The 20,087-nt window shown below is 35.5% G+C and overlaps 1 protein-coding gene across 4 annotated transcripts in view; it reads right to left on the bottom strand.

Moving 5' to 3' along the window:
* The window catches only part of TRPM7 (transient receptor potential cation channel subfamily M member 7), a 63,411-nt gene that overhangs the window by 7,521 nt on the left and 35,803 nt on the right, over positions 1–20,087 (bottom strand). For 2 of the 4 annotated variants that reach the window (XM_054837281.1, XM_054837282.1), the window contains exons 14-37: positions 19,896–20,036; positions 19,229–19,363; positions 18,357–18,637; positions 17,648–17,876; positions 16,260–16,415; positions 15,971–16,114; positions 15,165–15,293; positions 13,974–14,258; positions 12,769–12,943; positions 12,089–12,221; positions 11,065–11,249; positions 10,215–10,347; positions 9,029–9,744; positions 6,890–6,966; positions 5,937–5,996; positions 4,412–4,493; positions 3,944–4,014; positions 3,428–3,465; positions 2,706–2,731; positions 2,314–2,364; positions 2,160–2,225; positions 1,262–1,545; positions 848–930; positions 310–515 (exon numbers count right to left, since the gene is read on the bottom strand). In XM_054837281.1, coding sequence (XP_054693256.1) covers positions 310–515; positions 848–930; positions 1,262–1,545; positions 2,160–2,225; positions 2,314–2,364; positions 2,706–2,731; positions 3,428–3,465; positions 3,944–4,014; positions 4,412–4,493; positions 5,937–5,996; positions 6,890–6,966; positions 9,029–9,744; positions 10,215–10,347; positions 11,065–11,249; positions 12,089–12,221; positions 12,769–12,943; positions 13,974–14,258; positions 15,165–15,293; positions 15,971–16,114; positions 16,260–16,415; positions 17,648–17,876; positions 18,357–18,637; positions 19,229–19,363; positions 19,896–20,036 — 3,886 coding nt within the window. The other 2 variants (XM_054837284.1, XM_054837283.1) reach the window with 2 other exon arrangements.

Below are 20,087 nucleotides of genomic sequence, written 5' to 3'. Positions count from 1 at the left end.
TCTGACATGCAATTCAGACTAAATACAGCTTACCATACTGGCACTACATAAATGTGCCAAAAAATAGAACTTTTAATGGTACGTATGATTAGGAAAAGACGTATATATTTATATTCCCTGTGCTGCTGTAACATTTAATGCCATATTAAACAAGACAACCATAGATTCAGATTAACTAGACCAAGATGCACTAAATAATGCTTGTCATTTATTACAGGCATACGAATTCTTAATAAAATGCTATCACCAGAGAAAAACCCACATACATCTACCTTGGCCCCAATCCCAATTTCAAAATAAGGACATTACCTTGCAGATCCAGTACCAACAATTCTCCTCTTGTATATTCATAAGTCCAATGGCTGAAAGCTAGCATAACCTCCTCTAGCATGTTAGTTGGAATTATTTCATCACCATTATTGTTGTTGTATTTTCTAAACTCTCCAGTCATGCACTCTTCAACTGCAAACCATTGCCCAGCAGAGTGGCAATATAACAGGAAAACTTCCAAGAACCTAGTAAAAAGCATACTTAATGAATGTATTTCCAAAATAGATGACAAATTTATTATTGCTACTAGATTTTTATTTGATTTACTAATAATTTAAATAATATGAAACTATTATACAAAGTCATTTATATTATTACACTAGGCTAGAATCAGTGCAAAAAGTATCAAGAGAAAATACTGCCAAGGATAATTCTGCTTGCCACATTTATAGTAATGTTCTGAGATGTATATTCACACATCAGTACCTGAACATATTTGATCCCTCTGTTAACAACCCTGTATAGTTGCCTTCTATGTCAAAAGTATGCAACATAATGAAAGTTTAAATGCACTCACCTTGGAGAGTATGGAATGGATTTGGGCTTCATTTGATTGAAAGCAAAGGTGAGCTTCTGTGCTGCCCTCTGCTGTTGAATTTCCTACAATTCAAAGCCCATATTTCATTAGCTGTATTATACGACAGGGAACAGTAAGGAGCCAAAACGGCAGCAGGAACAGTAAGTGTCTATTCCCCCAAGGCAGTGTAACTAATTGCTTGCTTTTTAAATTATGTCTACATTTTAAGAGTTTGAGCTCTTTTATTAAGTAAACTATACTGGAGCAGAGTTTTTAACCCTTCAGCTCAGAGAACTGCAGACTAACCTTTTGTTTCTTTTTTTAAGAAGTATATACTATTTTTTGGAGCGGGGGGAATCCTGTTTAACATATAATGCCCGTCTATGTTTAATAATTGACAAGGATAAAACTTACTCTCAAGCACAAGTGTAACACAGTGTCCTCCTTATAAATGCTTGACCAAGTATTCACAACTTCAGGAAGAAAAGACTTGATGATGTAAAGATGTCCTGACTTCAGGATATCATATTCTGACCATGTGCACACTACTTTAAGAGCTCGACGTAAACCTCCTCCCATCTCCTCTTTACTTAAAAATTCAATTTTAGCGCAGAGTCCTAGTTGTGACCAGGAAGACATGCTATTGTTCAAGATGCTGGGAGAACTTTCTTCAAGGCGGTACACAGTGACTGGTTCACCTGGGTTACAACACAAAAAGCAATTAGTGCATTTAATTTTCCAATTACAAACACTGAAAAACCTACAATTTCTTAGATTTCAACATGCTGCAATATTAAGTTGTTACTAACATCCTGAATTAACAAACAAAAAATATGAAAACTACCCAGTGGAAAGACCCCAAATTCTTTCATACAGCAGTTTTGTCCTCCTAATTAGAACTATTAATGACACTGTTCAAACAGCATTAAGAACACTGAATAAACATTTGCTTACACTTTATATGAGTCAGGACAACTTAAAGGAATCCTTCCAGAATAATTTGTTAGAAAAACTATTAGTGCAATACTATCACCATTGTATCACCATTTCTGAGGACAACTACAATTAAATCTAGATTTCATAATCAAGCGAGCTGCCCTAGAAAAGGTGTCATACTCATGTATGACATGAGTGCTACAAGACAGACACTAGACTTCTTTTAGTTCACTAAAACTTTAGTTTCACACTTGCTTTGAGCAAGTGTGAAATTTGGCTTGATCGTTCTATATTAGAAGGAATCTGTACAGAGCTTCCTTTTGCTTTCTTCCCCAAAAGACCATAGTGAACCAACAACGACGAGTACAATTCTTACCTCTGGGAGGCACAGGAGTGAATGGAATGCTCTGTGATAATCTCATCAAGTTATTTCTTTCTACAGCTAGAGGAAAATCACAGCATTTGTTAAAGTTTAAGGATCTAGTAAGTGTCATTAAAAATATGAACATTAGTCCATTAGAGGGACTGACCTGAGTAATAGTAATTGATATCCATGATAGGCTTGAAAGGAGAAGCAATGCCTGGAAGATTTAAAAAAAAAAAGAGATTAAAAAAAGAGATAATACCTGCTACCTGTATTGTGTATTAAAATTACTACACGCAAAGAACACTTCCCAAGTAACTAGAGTTTGAAAGCTTTGCTGTGCAGAAAATTAAATATTATGCTTAATTCTTCAGTGTGGGGGGGGATGGATAAAAAATTGTAGTGCTCAATGGTAGGCTATTTATAAAACAAAACAAACACACCATTATGTGTCCTTTAAGTTCCAACTTATCAGTAGTTAAATGCATTCTCATACAAGATCCAAACAGTTGCTTGTATGAAAAGCTCCCAGCTTGTTTATAGCAGAAACAAACTTACCATTCAATGCATCTTCTTCAGATGGCCTGTGAAATGCCAGAAAACCAACAGTCATTGCTTCTTAAAAACTTATTTTGTATTCACCGATTTTGACACATCATCCTAGGTCACCTTGTTAACCTCGCAGTATTGCTTTCATCCTATTTTTTCCAAGGGCAGTACAAGTTTCTTAATTACAAAACAGTAATGGAAGGCTGTTAAGTAATCTCATGTTTTTAGAGCTATACTTTAAATACCACCAGTCACGCACAACACTATGTAAAGTTTGCATCACAAGAGCTCATTCCCACAGAGGCGCTTTAATTAAAACTTGTTCACAACAGCTTACCCTTCTGTTATCAGATTAATAAGGTAATGGCTTTAACAGTTAACTCAGGGGATAATTGTTAACCAATGTCTGCACAATTTCAGAGAAGGTCTGTAGTTTGAAAGGTTGGGTAAAGACCTTTACCAGGAAGCTAGCTCCTTAATAAGTGTCAACACAGTCATTTTCATTTAAGGGCATGTTTTGCCCTCTGACATGTGACCCCATTAATCTAAATAGAACCTGTCAAAGCATTCCAGTGAACGCATTCAGTTATTTATTAGAAAAAAACCCCTTAAACCTTGTTTTTTCATTAAACACAACTGAATACCGCTATAGCCAAAGACGACAACCAAAAAGAAAAACAAATGTAAACATACAGTAATAAAATTGCTCCACTAGTAGAAAGCTTACTTACATTTGACTGCTATTTGAAGGTCTACCTTGTAACCAATCCTTTAAAACAAAGGAGAAGAAAACCAAAGAAGGTTTCAGTTTTGCAAGGAAAACATAGTATATTTAATTGGAGGTGATAATGTGTTTTAAGATCTTGCACTACAGCCTGTTTATCAGAAATACTTCACCCGGCTGTACTGAACTGCAGTTGAATGGAAAGACTCAAATACAGCTAAGGAATGGTAACTACAGTTAAAAGAATAGATAAGGTTACATATTCACTATTGTTTATGGACTTTATAATTATTTTCTTAAACAAAAATTTGTGGTTTTCTCCATAATCAGGAAGCGGCGTATGTTTTCATAGTGAGAACATGCACAACTTTTTCCCCTCAGTCAAAACAGGCTTCCTTCTGTTGCCTCCTTGAACAAATGAGTCCACAAATCAGTATTATTCTTTACACAATCTGTTTTATCTCCTTTATTTGTTCACAGTTTCTAGTTCTGCTTAACCACAACAAAAAAGGAGGATACAAACCGTCAGTAAGGCTGCTTTAGAGTCCACTTGCTGAGTGTCTTCACTCGATGCTCTTCTACTCTTGCTGTATACTACGAATGAAAGAGATTCATAACTGGACAAAGAATAGCATGCGTCATTGTTACTTACCTATTTTCTAATAGAACGAGCAACGAGAAAGCTTAACGTGGCTCTCAAAAAAGCCTGATCCACAACTATCTGATCTTTATGAGTTTCCAGCACAGTCCTGACTAGAACACTTAGCTTTTTATGACTCTAGCTGTCTGTGGCAAATGCAAGGTAACAGAATTAAGCTGGCACGACTAGAAAAACCACAATGAGACACAGGAGCAGATTCAAGTAGCACCAATCATGAAAATATTTCAAGATGCTTTAACTTTTTGTATTTCCTTTGTATCTTCTTAGAATATGCATTATCAATACAATTTAGAGATAAAATTAGGTCACCTGAAAAGATGACACACTTACGTTGTTCTGAATGGACTGCCAGAGGGTCAGTAAACCCACCACAAGAACTAGATTGTCTTAGACCACAGTCAGTTTGAAGACCCTGCCAAAAAAAAATACACATATCATTAGTCATCATTATCATTGTTTTCAACTAGTACTACTGTGGCACACAATCTGCCCAGTTTTCTTTTCTACTACTATCTAGGATTTTTTTATTATTTTAACTTCTGGATGTACCTCAAACAACTTGCTGCATAAAAATGTACAAATTAAGTGCATAATCCTGTTAAAATGCTCTTCACGGTCACCATCAGTTCTAACATTTTCAGGTGCGCATTAAGACTACTGACCCATACTGAAAGAATTCTTTTAAAGAGAACATTACGATAGGATACAACTATAGAAACGTACATTACACTGGATCTCTACAAGCACCAAGTTCAGCCATTCTGTCACATGCCTTCGTTAACTATCAATTCTCATTTAAGAAATTGGCTCTGGCAGAAACAAAAGTTCAGGCTGAAGTCACTGAAAATAGGTACAGAAAACTAGAGAAGCCTTGCCATCTAAACCTCTACAGTTTATGAATGGAATTTCCTCATGAACTTATTCTTTAATAATAGTTACATACTGCCTGAGTATCTACTGAGGTGGTCATCTTTTGACAACAAAATATTTCTTTTGCAAAAACGAGAAACCACAAACTAGAGCTACATGTAGACTGGCATAAGGCTAGAAAATTCCTTATAGCCAGCCTAATAATTCCAATGGTTACCTGAAGAAAAAAAGTAAAAATTCAAGATTTTGAAGAATAAAAAAACTAGAATTTGGAATGCTATACCCTGCTTTGGTTCCAAGATTTATAAGTTAGGAAATTGTAACCACTCTTTTTCACCCTTCTCTCTTAAGGAATGCACCCACACACACATGCTTGTGTATATGTGTGTCCAAAATGTGTGTGTGTATATGAGAGAGAGTGTGCATGTGTGTGTATATATATACATATATATCTAAGTGTGTGTGTGTATATATACATGAGAAAGACTATTACTTTACATCCCTAAACATAAATACTTCACTGGAAGGCAACACAGAGAATGCACCTGCTGAAAGTGTCCTCTGAAGGCCCGTTTTTAGGTCTATATGCATTTCAGTGTTCAGCATACATCTTCAGTATCTTAAAGCCAATGACTTGTAGGGCCTACATGAAAGGTAAGAATCAAACCAGTCCCGCCAGTTAAAATGGGACAACTCTATTACTAAGTGTTTAAAAACAGTGGTACTGTCTAGAAATGCTACTGGAATTTGCATCCCACTGGCACCAAACACTGGAACTATTTAGACCTACGTCAAGGAGACATCCGGCTGTATTTGTACAAAGGTTCAACTGTACAACTTTTTTCTTTTTTCTTTTTTCCCCCACAGCCAGGGTTTACTTACAGATAATTATGTAAGAAAATAAGAGTTCCCTGTCTTTGATGTAAAGAATACATTGGTATCTAGCAAAAAATAATGCCTCTTATAAATGGAAACTTTTACTTACTTGAAGTCTGGTTGTCTCTATGCCCTCCAATATAGCTTTTTTGAAGTCTTCCTGTTGCTCCTATTAAAAAAACAACCACAAAAAAAACCCCCAAACACCCCAAACAACCCAAAACATAAATCAAATTGTAAACATTATTACCAAAAAAGCCATACCAAACATACACACACAAAAAAAGCTTTTTGGTCACACATTATACTTATCAGAAAGTCCAGAAGGAGAAACTCAGCAGAACACTGACATTGCAAATGGTCATAATGCAATTCTCAAGTCAGATTCTCCCCTGAATAAGGGGTAACTGCAAATAGTAACTTGTATTTACTAACTTATCTCAACAGCTACAGTGAGAAAAGTAGCTTTTTTATATATACTGCAGCACTTGGAGGACAGGTTTGTTACAATTAATCGCTTTCCATTTAGTTATTTTTATTATTCTTTAAGAAAATGGAAATTATACACCATTTCAGTTTATGATAAGTTTATTAGAAAGACCTTTAATTCTTGAAAGCATAATAAGCAATTTTCGTCACTTTTAAAAATCATATATGCTATCATCTTGCTCTATAAAATATCACAGAAATCACCGAAATCTTCCTAATTTTGAAATTTATGAGTGTGAAACATTTCATTAAACACTAATTATGGAATATGTAATTTTATCTTAATTCACAGTTGTGGTCATCTCAGCTTTCATAACCTCAGATCTTGTTGAATATTTCATTGGTCTCATATTATGAAGCAACAGTACTTGATGTGTAGTTAAGATTTTCACTTGTTTGGTTTTTTTTTTTTTTTTTTTTATCATAAACCAGACATATATTATTTCCAGGCTGCATTTTGCAAGTTCTTTTATTATATTTGCTCTTAGACTTTTTCAAAACATATTGTGAAGTTACAGTTAAAAAGAAAAAGTTATCCCCATTAACATATTTGATAAAGTCTTCCATGCTTACCTCAATGTCAGCACTTCTTTCTTTCATTTTGCTTGCTGCCTCTTTAAACCGCTGTAACTCCATGCTGTCTCTGTGACCTTTGACACAGTAAATTGAAAAACAATATTCAAAATCAAAGGCAACCTCTGATGTTCTGACCATGCCAATAGTTTGCATCACCATAGCAAAGGGTTACAAACCATCTAAGTTCTGCGTGCCTGTTTGCACTAGAGAAGACTTTCCAAAGAGAATAAAATCAGTGTAACAAAATATTGCTTTTCCCGCATTAAGGTGTGGATTACCACAATTCAAAAAGTAAAACTAACACCTTAACATTTTACTCAAGCACATGCTCCTCACGTGAAAGGAACACGGCAGTCTGAATTACAGTATTTTTATGTGGGTATGGCAAATGAAGGAAAAGCAGACAGTTTTCTTGAGGTAGCTTTTACAATATACCCTTCATCCTCCCAGCTGCAAGAAATACTTTTCAGAATTTTACCAAGCATGTGGCTTTATAATGAATGAAAATCTACTTGGCTTCCCAATGGAAAGTTGCAATGTGTCACAAGTTTCATAAGATGTGGACGATAAGAATGAAGAGTATGTTCTAAATGCTACAGATGTCAGAGGACCATACACTAAAAATTTGGCTCCAGTAAAATAAGTATAGTTAGTATTCAAAGTTATTAGTGGTGAAAGACATTTAAAGATTAGAGTTATACAATCACTGTCCATTATTTCTGTTTAGTCTTGCTTTCTGAATTTAAAAAAGTTTTCTTTTTTTAAACCATGAGGAAATTATAAACAAATAGCTAGAGAGTATACAAACATGTAGATACTCTTCCTACGTACGCACAAATCTAAAAATACTAGTGCATGTAGGTAACTTCTTAGAAGTCCACATTTCACAGCAGTAGAATAAACTCTTGTCTAAAGATTTAAATTTTTACATCCTCAACAAACCTTTGGAAAACACTGAGACATCCCTGAACAACTGGGGCAAGACAACACCTCTGCAGGCAACCTGACAATTCCAGATTGTGATCTGCTATACACTAAGCATACTTAAAGTATTGTCTACTTTACAGAAATCAGTTAGTAAACCCACACCTGTGTTTTGCAATGAATCTGCCACTGTTTTACCATTCAAATACATAGGTAACTCTAACCAAAAACATGCATCTTTTTACTGTTAAGTATAATGCTGTATTTAATAAAAGGACTTTGGAAGCTTCCAAAACGACTGCCAAAAGATAAGCTAGCCCAGGCAACAGTGGAAGATCCGAGTTATAACAGTGTTTAGAAACATAGTATAGGAGGATCCCTCAGCTTGACACAGATACCACAAAGATATTTCTCCAGGATTCCATCAGCCTAAGAAGTCTTCTGTAATTACGTCAAGGAATAGACAATATTTTTAATTTATGCAATGAGAAGGTAGGAGCTTTATAATGAATCACAAAAAGTTTGGTCTACAATGCCCGTACCAAGTTGTAGAGCTGCTAATTGCATAAAACTGCTATACTGAACAACCAGCTAATGTTTTTCAGAAAAATATTGTCTATGTGACAGAATTATAAAGAAATTTAAATTTAAGTAAAAAAAAAAATAAATTCAAGCAACATAGGAAAATTAGAGATGTTAAAAGCAAAAAAAGCAGAGCAAAATGGTAGAATAAAGTCACCTGCAACCGGAATACACCCAAAATACTATACAATTCTTGATAAGTCAAACCTTGTGGCTTAGATTTGGTCCACAGTTTATGAAGTAGTCCCATAAGGATGTTAGAACATAAATCTTGGTTTTGTAGTTCCATTGCATGGACATGCTGAGTTTTGGAAAGTTCATCTTTAATATTCAATTTTCCATGCGAGCCGCCACAGTTGACTGTTGACATCAAGTTGCCAGTTGACAAAGAGAACTTCGTTTGGGGGTTGTTCTTCGATAAGTTGACAGAGGACTGGTGATCACATTTGTCAACTCTGCAGCTGTAGTTATCATTAGTGTCACTCTCATCATGAATAAAACCACAATTAATGTATCCTCCATTTTCAACACAAGGTTGGGTGAAAGCAAGGCAAGCAGAGCCAGAAGCAAGAGGATAAGAGCAGCTAATAATGACTTCAGGACATTCAGAATCTACTTTGTTATACTTACCCACAAATGCACCAAATTCTACATTATTATCTCCTTCTGTGGCCTTAGAGAAAACAGTCTCTTCATGCTTTGCTGAAGAATCCAGCTGACCTTTGCAACTGGGCCGAGATGGAGTGCTAACAAAAAATTTAGCTGTTGGGGAAGTTACGTGTGGCATACTGTTGGATGAATTGCCTAATTTTTTAATTTTACTAATAGATTTTGAGATCTCTGAAGCCTGTATTCGTTGGCGAAGTTCTGGAGGGGAAACAGCATTTGAAAATAAGGCACTGCCTGAGGAACCTGCCTCTTGAAAGTTTATTTCTTCTCTTCGGGGAACTGGAGCTAACTCCTGACCAATTGTCTTATGTTGGACTTCTTTTTCATCACGTATAGAAATGTTACAGAGTAAAGCATTATTACTTTCAAGGCCTCCTTGCGGAAGAGAACCAAAGACATTTCCAATGCTATGCTTTTTCCACACAGATGATCTTAGAGAGCCATCCTCAATGAGGTTTTGTGCCAAATGTTTTGAAATGCTCAATTCCCGTGTGATTTCATTATGAACCTTGCTGGCTTCTGAAGCTTTCTGTGCAGTCAGTGTTTTCAGAGTATCCACAGTTAGAGCAGAGAGATCCTGTAGGTGGCCAATCTGTGAATCTAAAGACTGTAATGACCGTTTTATGTAGTTGACACGATCACCAACTTCCTTTATCTGAATGCACATTTGTTCGACCCTAAGAAAAATCAAATTATGAAGTAGTTATGAAAGGTATTTTCTCAATATGCAAAAGAAACATCTTTTCAACTCTTTCTGCTCATTTAAGGAAAAAAACCTCTGAAATTTCAAAATGGTATACACTATAGTGTTGGACTATTTTATAATACAACATTTGTACATACTTCTGAATCACAGAATTAACGTACACATCAATAGGGTCCTACAGCACTTTTTCAAATTTATCAGTTCCTTAAAACATCATGAAAACTAAATAATACAATTGCCTCAGCTTACTGAGTGCTGCTACAGATCAGGAAGCATCAATCACATTATTAGTTTCTGCATAGCAACAGAAAGACATCATCTAAAGTTTGCATAAGCATTTATTTTCTTTAGCTGCATTTTACCCCCCTTAAAGATCATTTCATAAAACTGCAAAAAGTTCTAAGCTTCTCTATTCAGAAATTTTAGTCGTAAATATTCTACCGTTCAAATGTGACTCGAATCCTCTCCTCACTTCCAGAATGAAATTTATCATCCTTTTCATTGAAATACATCTCAACACACAGCTCCTCAAAATCATGAAGTTTCTTTTGATCTTCTTCTGTCAGGAAGAGTTCTAAGGAGAGATTCAGCAGTTAAGAAGGTGCACATTTAGTGTAGTACAGGTACTGGAAACTAATACCCACAACTTTACAAAGGGTGTTAAAAATAAAGTAAGAAAAAAAACCCCAAAAACCTCACAACCAACAAAAAACCCACAGTGCACAAAAGACCCTTCCCCTCTCCTTGCTAGAAAAAAGTTCAAGGTCAAAGGTTTCCATTAAAATAAAAATCAAAATAGTAATTCTGAGAGGATCTGTGCACCATATTACCATTCCTTACACTCCTACCCTCCAACTCCTTATTTCTTTGAGGCAGAAGCTAGTTCCTTAGCTGGATTTTATCATCTGTGGAACACTTCCCCCAACACCCCCCCCCCCCTTTTTAAATTTTCAAAGGTTTTCCAGTAAGAACAGATGTTTTCCAGAAAGAAAAAAAAATTCTTCCTCCATTAACACTAATAGGAAATCTAACACTATTTTTTTGTTTCTTTGTTTTTGTCATATGTCAGCTTGACTGGAGATTTCTAGGGGCTGTGCATTATACCCTTCATAAAAACACTGGACTTTGAACAAAATTAGTCTTACTCAATATTAAAAACATGGAAAATTAAGACTTACTTCGACTTTCTTGAGAACATATAATATAACCAAGAACACAGTACTTTTATGACAGTTTGCTTTAATCGTATCAAAAAAATTACTGCAATTTTTTGGATAATAACTGTTCATACTTGGCCCATCTGAAGTCTTGTCTGTCTTTCTTCTTTTACATATACAACAGAACAGGGAAGCCATGTGGCTAAGAATAATAAGTGGTGGAGGCAAAACAGGTTTTTCATGGTAGGCCATAATGAAATGATAGCGTTGATACTTCCACACAATGTTTGAAATTGCCTTGACTTGTAAATACACGTTGCTGAAAGGGAACAGAAAAGCATTAACAGACCAAGGTGGTTTTTTTTCGTTTGGGGGTGGCGGGGGGGAGAGGGGGAGTTGGGTTAGTGTGGGGTTTTTTTTGTTTTTAACACTTTGATAACAATTTTGAAATCTGAAGCTAGTTAAATAAGAGACAAAAGCACATACTTGTCTTTTACTACAAAATTATTTTAGCGGAAGTTGGAAACACAACCCATTCAAGAAAACACCATGATCCAATGCAAGTAGAGGGTTAAAAAATTCTCTCATCTGGTAACATTTCAGTACCTTTCCTCACAAATAAAGTACACTGAGATCAAATTTCAAGTTTGCCAAACAAACAAAATTATTTCTAACTAACCCCAGATTTTTATATCAGACCACATTAATTCTGCAGTCTGCCATTCTTCAGTGTTATTGAGCTGCTTATTCCCAGAAATCTAACACTTGTGGACAACTGTACAAGACAATTTACTATAATTCAACTCAACCAACTAGACTATGTTAAATGAATTTAGGAACAACAGTCAATATACACATCCAGAAACAATTTTGTTTGTTTTCTGACAAAGAGAACTTACAAAATGCTTTCAAATTATCTTAAACTTCCAATTCCCCTGGCCTCAGAGATGTGACACATACCAGTCACATCACACACTTCCCTACTTAGTCACAGGCTTGTGGTGAGGAGATGATGACTAGCCTTAGAACCTGTAAATACTTCCAGCAAATAGGATTGCTTTCAGCTGGCATCAGTTCTTCTTATCTCGCCATCTTATTGCAGTGAAATAGAAACTTATCAAAGGATTAGCAAAAATTAACAATTATCCATATACTTACTTGAAAAATGCAATAAGGAGATTAACCATAATGATGTACTGTACAAAGAGGTAGACGGCTTGAAGAAACGGGGTCAACCATGTTCCTGGGCCACAGAGATGAGCAACTTTTTCATCAGAATTATTTGCACATACTGCGTTGGGAAAAAAAAGACACAGAGAAAATATGTACAACTTTCAGAAGTGCCAGCAGTTATAGACAGGGAGAAAAAAAAAGATCACTTATAAAGACTGCAACAACCAACTATCATTCGCTGGTTCTGCAAGTCAAAACATCTGCATGCATTTAGGAATATGGTAGAAAAATACAGGAGACAAAATTTCTGGTTAATACTATGGTATAATCATATTATCGGAAGAAAAAAATAGCATAAAGCACCACCACAGCCAAAATTTGGGCATGACGGCTGTGAGGGAAAATTCCAAAATATTGCTAGGAACAGCCTCATGAGAAATTGTGATTACGTAAAGTTTTGAATCTAAGCCATTCAAGCTTTACAAAAAATAATGAAAAAGTCATGAAGTTACACAGCTGCAACCCACAAAGAGGAGATAATCCAATGAATGGAATCAATGGCAACAGTACTGGGCACTTCATAAAATTAGGATTTTGTAAGACCTTGAGAAGATCTTATCAGACTAAGTTTTCTCCTTACTTGCTTCGAAAGTGCAATGTCTTACCATCAATTTCATAGGCATACACTTCACCAAAAATCATCCAGTATGGATGAAACACAATATCTCTAGCAAGAGTCCAAGACGGTGCCTCATCAGGATACAATATTGCCTTCCTGGGAACACCAAAGCTAAGTAGTACAAGCGCCATGATCACCACAATGTAAAACATGTTGGCCACCTATTAACACAAAAAAGTCAGTTAACCCACAAGGTCATAACTATGATTTCACAACTTTAAACACTTTTACACTGACAGTGTAAGCTTGATAAATTCTATGTATTATATAAAGAAAAGAGTCAGAAATTTTCAGTCAGAAAATTTTGTTAAATAACAAAAAAAAAAGTTTGCGTTTTTCCTGTCCGTTCTTACAGCCTGTTCAGTATCCTTGGCCAAAGGCAACTGAGAGTATTTCCTTTGTAATACAAATACCTATTATGTGGATGAGTAGCAGCTGAAACGGAGAACTTATGCCTCTTGCAAGAAATCCAAGTGAGAAATGAGCAACTTGATGCCCTTATTTTTAAGGAATGACAGAGTTCAACTTTGTAGGAACCATTTTACAAGGGGAAAAAAACCAAATGCTCCTTCCACCTTTGTATATACAGCCTTAAAACCTCAATCCTTAAAAATCTTTTTTAACATTTAGATAGCTCACTGACAGTAGAGCTGTTTATTTTAAAATTTAAATAATTTGAATATTTTTTGTGGGAGAGAAAACAAGAACAGAGCACAAGCTATTCCATTTTCCACAGCACAAAATACGAAGGTGCTTTATGACACAAAACAAGTTGGTCTTGCACTAGAGCGCGCAAAGGCAAGAAAACCAAGACTATAAATAAATCTCAGACCTAAAAGGGAAATGCTAGATGAATCAAGAAAAAGGCATCATCATATTCATAGAAGTCTCTGACATCTAAGAACAAAACAGACCAGAGAAGGAAGATTTAGCAGCTTTTTACAGATATGTGACAGAGAAAGCTCCATAATAAAAGGAAGCCTTCTAATCAGTGCTTGTTTTGAAACACATTAAGTTATATTCCAGCTAGCTAATTCTGCACACTGAGTTGTTGACATATTATACCAGGATAAACAATCTTTTTCTAAATAAAACTTTGAGAAAATTTGTAAATGGATTCAGCAAGAAAAATATATTTCACTTGGGAAAAAAAAAAAACCAAAACAAACCAGTAATAGAAGTAGTACTTACCATTTTCCCAATCATCATAACGTAAGGGCCAGCCTGTTGATTTACAGCTAGAAAATCCAGTAATCGCACATACCAAAAAATTATATTGAGACAATATGTTATTCTTCCAGCAACAAAGACATAATTTTCTCTGTAAGTATTTTCACCAAAATTTCCCTTTGCTCCAAATCTTAATGCAAATCCAATGAAGAAAGTAACAATGGCAACTGTGTCACTGATATTGAAGTAATCACTGAACCACACTTTAATCTTCTGATTAATCTTCCCAGCCTCTGACATAAAAATCTGCAATAAAAATAAAAGTCAGGTCTGCTCACATTTATTGCACAGGGACTACCAATGAAATATATGAATCAGTAACATTTTTATACTTGCAAAAATAAAATATCCATTCAAATGGATAACTCTCTTACACTAAGGAATCAAAACCAGTGTTTAACTGTGTCAGCTTCACAACAAGGACTAGGAGGATGGATGTTTCCTTTTGTCTGAACAATTTATGAAACAATTTTGGGGTTGGGGGTTTTTTGGTGTTTGGTGTTTCCTTTTGAGGCAGTTACTGTTAAAAAAGTGAGCCCTACTTTCTGCCCCTTCGGTTAGGCCTGAAGTACCAGGTTAATGAACTAACTTTCTCTTATTTAAAAATTCTTACAGAACTTCTCAAAAGTCTCTTGCCGACCAGTAACATCGTAGTTGTGATAGCTATCCTGTCTCCATAAAACTTTTTTTGTTTTGTCGTCTTGGTCATAGCATAGTGGTAGAGTTTGACTGACACAAATAAATACGTTTCACTCCTCAGAAAAGTAAGCCTTGGAACTCAGGGGTGGGGTGGGGTCTGTGATATTAACAAACCAAAACCAAAACAAAACAAGAAAGGGAAAAAAAAAAAAATCAGACCAGGATGTCATTGCCAGTTCCTTGAAATTTAGGAGGAAAAAAACCCATCTCCTGTTAACAGACCTCTATCTCTTCCCCATTGGAAACACGAAGAAAAGCAATCTAATTCCAAGCAGTAGGCCAAGAAACACTGGTATTGAAACTAGCAGCCTACGCCAAAGTTTAAAATGAAGGTATTACATCATGTACTCTGATGCTTGAAGCTTCTTAGGTTCTCTTGTTTATAAACGCAGTTTAAAGCATATTGGTTTAATTGACAAAGAAAACTAAAATCCCAGATTGTTACAGGCATACCTCACGAATTTTCTCAATTGCTGATGTGAAAATGTAAGCAATAACAATCCACTCTTGAATGGACGGTAATTCTTCCATTTTTACAAGAACCACAAATGTGTAGAGCATGAGGAATCCTAAGTATGCCAACTAAAAAAAGCAATGAAAATTATATATGTAATTACCAAAGGGTTCTTTATAGATGTGCATGGAATCTTTTGATGTGGTATACAATAAAAGCTTCAAGTAGGATTACAGTACTATATTTACCCCTTTAAGCAGACAAGTTATTATTTGTAAGGGGATACAAACATTTTCTTCTTAGAAGAGGAAAAATAGCTGTAATAACTTATTTATTATTAGCAAACCTTTGTTCTTATTACAGCTATTTTTCCTTTAATACAAATTTTAGAGTTTCTATTACAGTAATTTAAACAAAGCTGTGCATGAACACTTAAGCCTAACAAATTATTATAGAAATCCTGCTTGCAACTGATGAAATTGATTACTCAGACAAGAATAAAAACGTTCATGCTAATTACTCTCTTAGCTTAAAAAACCCAACCAAACAAAAAAAATATTTCTCAAAGCCAACATCACAAACTTAAAAAAAAAAACCAAACCCAAACCACAGAGCACCACATGTGCATATACAAGTTTTTCAAAATCAAGTCATTCTCATTTCCAGCTTAGCAATGTAAGGGTTTTTTTGTTTGTTTTAAAAAAGTGCTTAAACTTTGATTCACAGAGCTACATGTTGGAAAAATAACAAAAAAATCCGCATTAGACTTCCAAATAAAATACACATTACACAGAAGAAAACTCACCGTATTAAACCAAAACTTCACAATTGGTGCATGATAAAATGCATAAAATTTCTGTGTAATTGGAAGTCTTTTAGGTTTTGCTGGAGTCTCCATATCATGCTTTTCTGAAGTACTGTCTAAGATCCTTACTTCCTTAAACACCTCCTGAAATGAAAGGACCGTTAACTTCATATACAGAAATACATGCTTTCAGACATTCACTTTAACTCTTGCTTTAATTTTAAAATGCAATAATTTTAACTTAGACATATTGCTTTTAATATCACGCGCGCACACACACACACGTTACCATAGGTATTTCATCTGCTGCATTCTGGAAGTTGTTTTCACTGTCATCCATTGCCATTTGATGTGCATCTTGAGATTGAGGAATATGTGACATTTCAGCCTTGGTCTTATATTCCAACAGCAGTATAGCAGGGGGGAGTAAAATACTCAGTATCACCTGGAAAAGATGAAGACTAAGTGCGAATAGTTCACAGCTACATTAAAGTATCAGAATACACCAACACACAGAAAATCCTCTGAAAATATATTCCCAAATTTCACTTGCTTGTTATTGAAGAAAAGAAATGTAGAAAATAATTAGTTGTTATTATTCATACACACACCTAAGAGGCTAAGATCACATATACAGAGTGTTCCTTGACTTCAAGTTTTAGGAAAGGGGAAGAATCACCAAATTCCAAAACTAAAAGCCACTAGAAAGAATGTACTCCAAGCCTGAAGATCCAGAGATGTTCTGTTTACATTCTGCTCTTTAATCCACTCTCAGAAACTCTGGAACTGCGTGCTGTCAAGGTGTATTGAAGAAGTATATACGAGTCAAGGTTCTGGGTTTGGTTTTTTGCGGGGGATGGGGGCGGGGGGGTGGCAGCATGTGGTTTGTTTGGTTTGGTTTTTTTTCCCAACTTACGGTAGAAAAATGAGCTAAGGTATGGATGAAGAGAATAAGTGAAAGCTATTTATTGTTGTTAGCCTGGTACAAAGCAAGCAAGAAAACGTTATCAAAGTTATCGCAGAGGATTTTAGTAGGTCACAAGTTAAATGACACTTGATATTTTGTAGGAAAGTTCTATTTCGTTATAATCCTATCAACAACTAGGGTTCGGTACACCATCTCAAAGAAACATGCAACTCCCATTTTGGTTCAATTGATCTATATCACAAAGGGCACCATTGGAAAACCTATCCCCAATTTGCCTACCCTTTTTTCATTCTGTGCCCTGCTTTTGCTCAGTTTCTTCCTCCAAAATAGGATATACACAAAGCTTTTCTACATCAAGTCTTATGTGCTGCCTGTAAAAAGCCAAAGTGCACGAAACTGTATTTTTACAGCCGGTTTTCTGTCTGTTAAGGTTTTTTACCACTATGTTTTTAGTAGTAGATTAGTATTTACATGATCTCTTTAAGCCTCTGATTAAAGGCTACTTGCCTGGTTTTTGCCTTCTATATTTCTGTACCTTATTTGAAAAGATAATAGAGTGTCAAAAGAAGAGTTAACAATACATACTTCCAGTTTTGATTATGTTAAAGGAGACTGTTTTATGGGATTTATTAACATAACCTATAGCTGTGAAAGCTTTATACTAATAGCATTTAAACACGTGCTTTCCTTCCATTTAAACATAAATTCCATTGATCCTTTTTGCACCAATAAACGGCAACAACGCTTACTTTGTACCATGAATTCTTCCTCATGTTCAGCCTTCCCATCCACATGTCTGATAACAACATCTGTGTACAAGTATGTGCTACAAATGGACGAAGCCTTGATGACACAGCTAGCTTCAGACAAGTTGAGTTGCTCCAATTTTTAAGCTCATAAGTTAGTAATTTCATTGCCATAGTTTCATCTTGTCGGAAGGACTGTTCTAACAGTTCAACTGCCAGTTGACCAAACTCACTAGAACAAAGAAAAATCAACAAAACAAATTTTAGTATCTATGGAAATTACCTTGAGTTTAGGACGAATTTTCTTGTGCAATCAAATTCCCAGTAGCACAACTTGAAGGGATTATTACCTGTCCCTTATGTACAGGTATACTGTACAGTAATTTGTAACAACATGTGAATCTGTGACTTCTATTAAAAACATATGCAGGCTACAAACAGGAAATTGCAAGGAAATGCAAGGAAATAGCGTGGAAGTAAGTAAACGGCACATTTAGTGTCATTTTAATTTAACTACAAATCATGACTTGGTAACAGCTCTCAGGAGAGAGCAATATCTAACACAAAACTTCTACTTGTGTGCCACTTAATCCTTTTTGCAAAAAGGAATTGTCTTCAAGCGTGCTAGTAGAACAGTTTGGGTTTTGTTCATATATAGCCCACTACTTTTATTGTAAATTTCAAGATCTTTAACTATATAAACATAATTTACTTGGAATACTGTTTCAGTTCTTCTGAAGTATCATCAACAAGGTCACTTTGTTTTGCTTCATATGCCATTGAACGATACACTTTGCAAGCAACTAAGGCTTTCGCCATGGACTCCTCCCCATGCTGCCAGAAGAACAGGGCCATCTTCTGCCTCTTCATTAAGACCGCCCAAAGTAACAGCTCGTTGAGAGGATAAGCAAAACGTCTCGTTTCAGGATCATCTATGTCTACTATTTCATCTTTGGTTCTTTTCTTTTTTCCCTCTTCTGCACCAGTGTCAATCTTTAAAATAAAATCAGAAAGTTACATTTTAAATCTCTAAACTTGGTCATTGCATAACTTGAAATAAAATGCTGAGAGATCCAATATCAAATTATATATAATTATAAAAAGAAAAGTGAATTTCTGAAGACATGAAAAGCAGCTAGAACTTTTGTTCCAAAACTTCAGTTGAGTCCAATCCATTTTAATAACTGGGAGACTGAATTACTTTGATTTATAGATCAAAAGAAAAGCAGTAACTAATACACCTACATACGAATGAGGAAACTCATGGAGACACATGGCCAAATCTTGCTCTGACTACAAAGCCATGTGAGCTCCCCCCACTGCTACAACTGTGCCAAAGATAAGCTTTTTGCTCCCTAACATATCAAAGCTTATCCAGAAGACTACTATACAGAAAGTTAAACACTCTTTACAGCATCCTGTAAGGATGCTAGACAAGTACAATAGCAAGGCTGAAATTCCTACTTTACCAAAGTCAGTAAAACTGCTGCTACTCACACTTCAGTGGCACTTGGATTTCAACCAGGTTCTCCCCTCTTAACTACTTAAAATAAACCCCACCACGTTCCCCTCACACATCTGTACCTTTGGTTTGTATGGCTGTGCTGTTTTGATGAAGTGATTATGGCGCATTTTTTCTTTCTTGTCTGCCCTGTTACCAAAAGACTCATGGCTTTTACACATCTGAGGAGTAGTGTTTGAAGGATTTCGCCCAGATCGCTGTAACAAGAATAAGAGGAAGAGGTTCGGTTTTGTTGCTTTACTCTTACCTACTCTGCATTATAAAATCATCTATTTATAGCTACTTAGTTGAGCAATTAAACAGCCACTTTGCTGCTGAAACAGTGATGAACTTGTATAACAGCAACAACCAGAATTTTCACTGGATATTTAACAAGTTTTTTGTTTTGGTTTGGTTTTTTTTTTTTTAAGTTACAGTTGTTGCTTTACAAGAAGCTAAGATATCTGCATCCCAAGCCCAGGTGAATCTGCATGTTTAGTGCCTGTTCTTCCCCTATGAGTAGGAAAAAGGGAAATAACAGAGAAGGAATTCAGATATGCTAGAATAAGGAGCAGGAGAACAAAATCTTTTGTTTGTCCTCAATCCCAAAACAGTGACCAGCTGCCCTCATAGGGCCTTTAAAAGAACCAGTCCATTGACAAGAAGAACAAAACAATATGGATTCAATTTTCCTCCAAAATACGCAGCTTTTTTTTAATTGAGAACATATGTTATCCAACTGCCACATACCCGATTGTTCCCGCTGAGACTGTTGTATATAGCTCTAAAGCGTTTTCTTGTATAGGTGCATCGATAGGTTCCTCCCATCAGATACTCAATAACCAGCCCTACATCAATCAGGTTGATTTTATAACCCGGAGGAAGATTTCCCTAGGAATACAAAAGGTATTTTTAGTTTTACAAATTATAATCTTAAACTTG

The sequence above is a fragment of the Grus americana genome, chromosome 10 (assembly GCF_028858705.1).
Source record: "Grus americana isolate bGruAme1 chromosome 10, bGruAme1.mat, whole genome shotgun sequence".
NCBI classification, from domain to species: Eukaryota; Metazoa; Chordata; class Aves; order Gruiformes; family Gruidae; genus Grus; species Grus americana.
The sequence above is the reverse complement of the archived record's forward strand: the minus strand, read 5'-3'. Positions and strand labels throughout refer to the sequence as shown.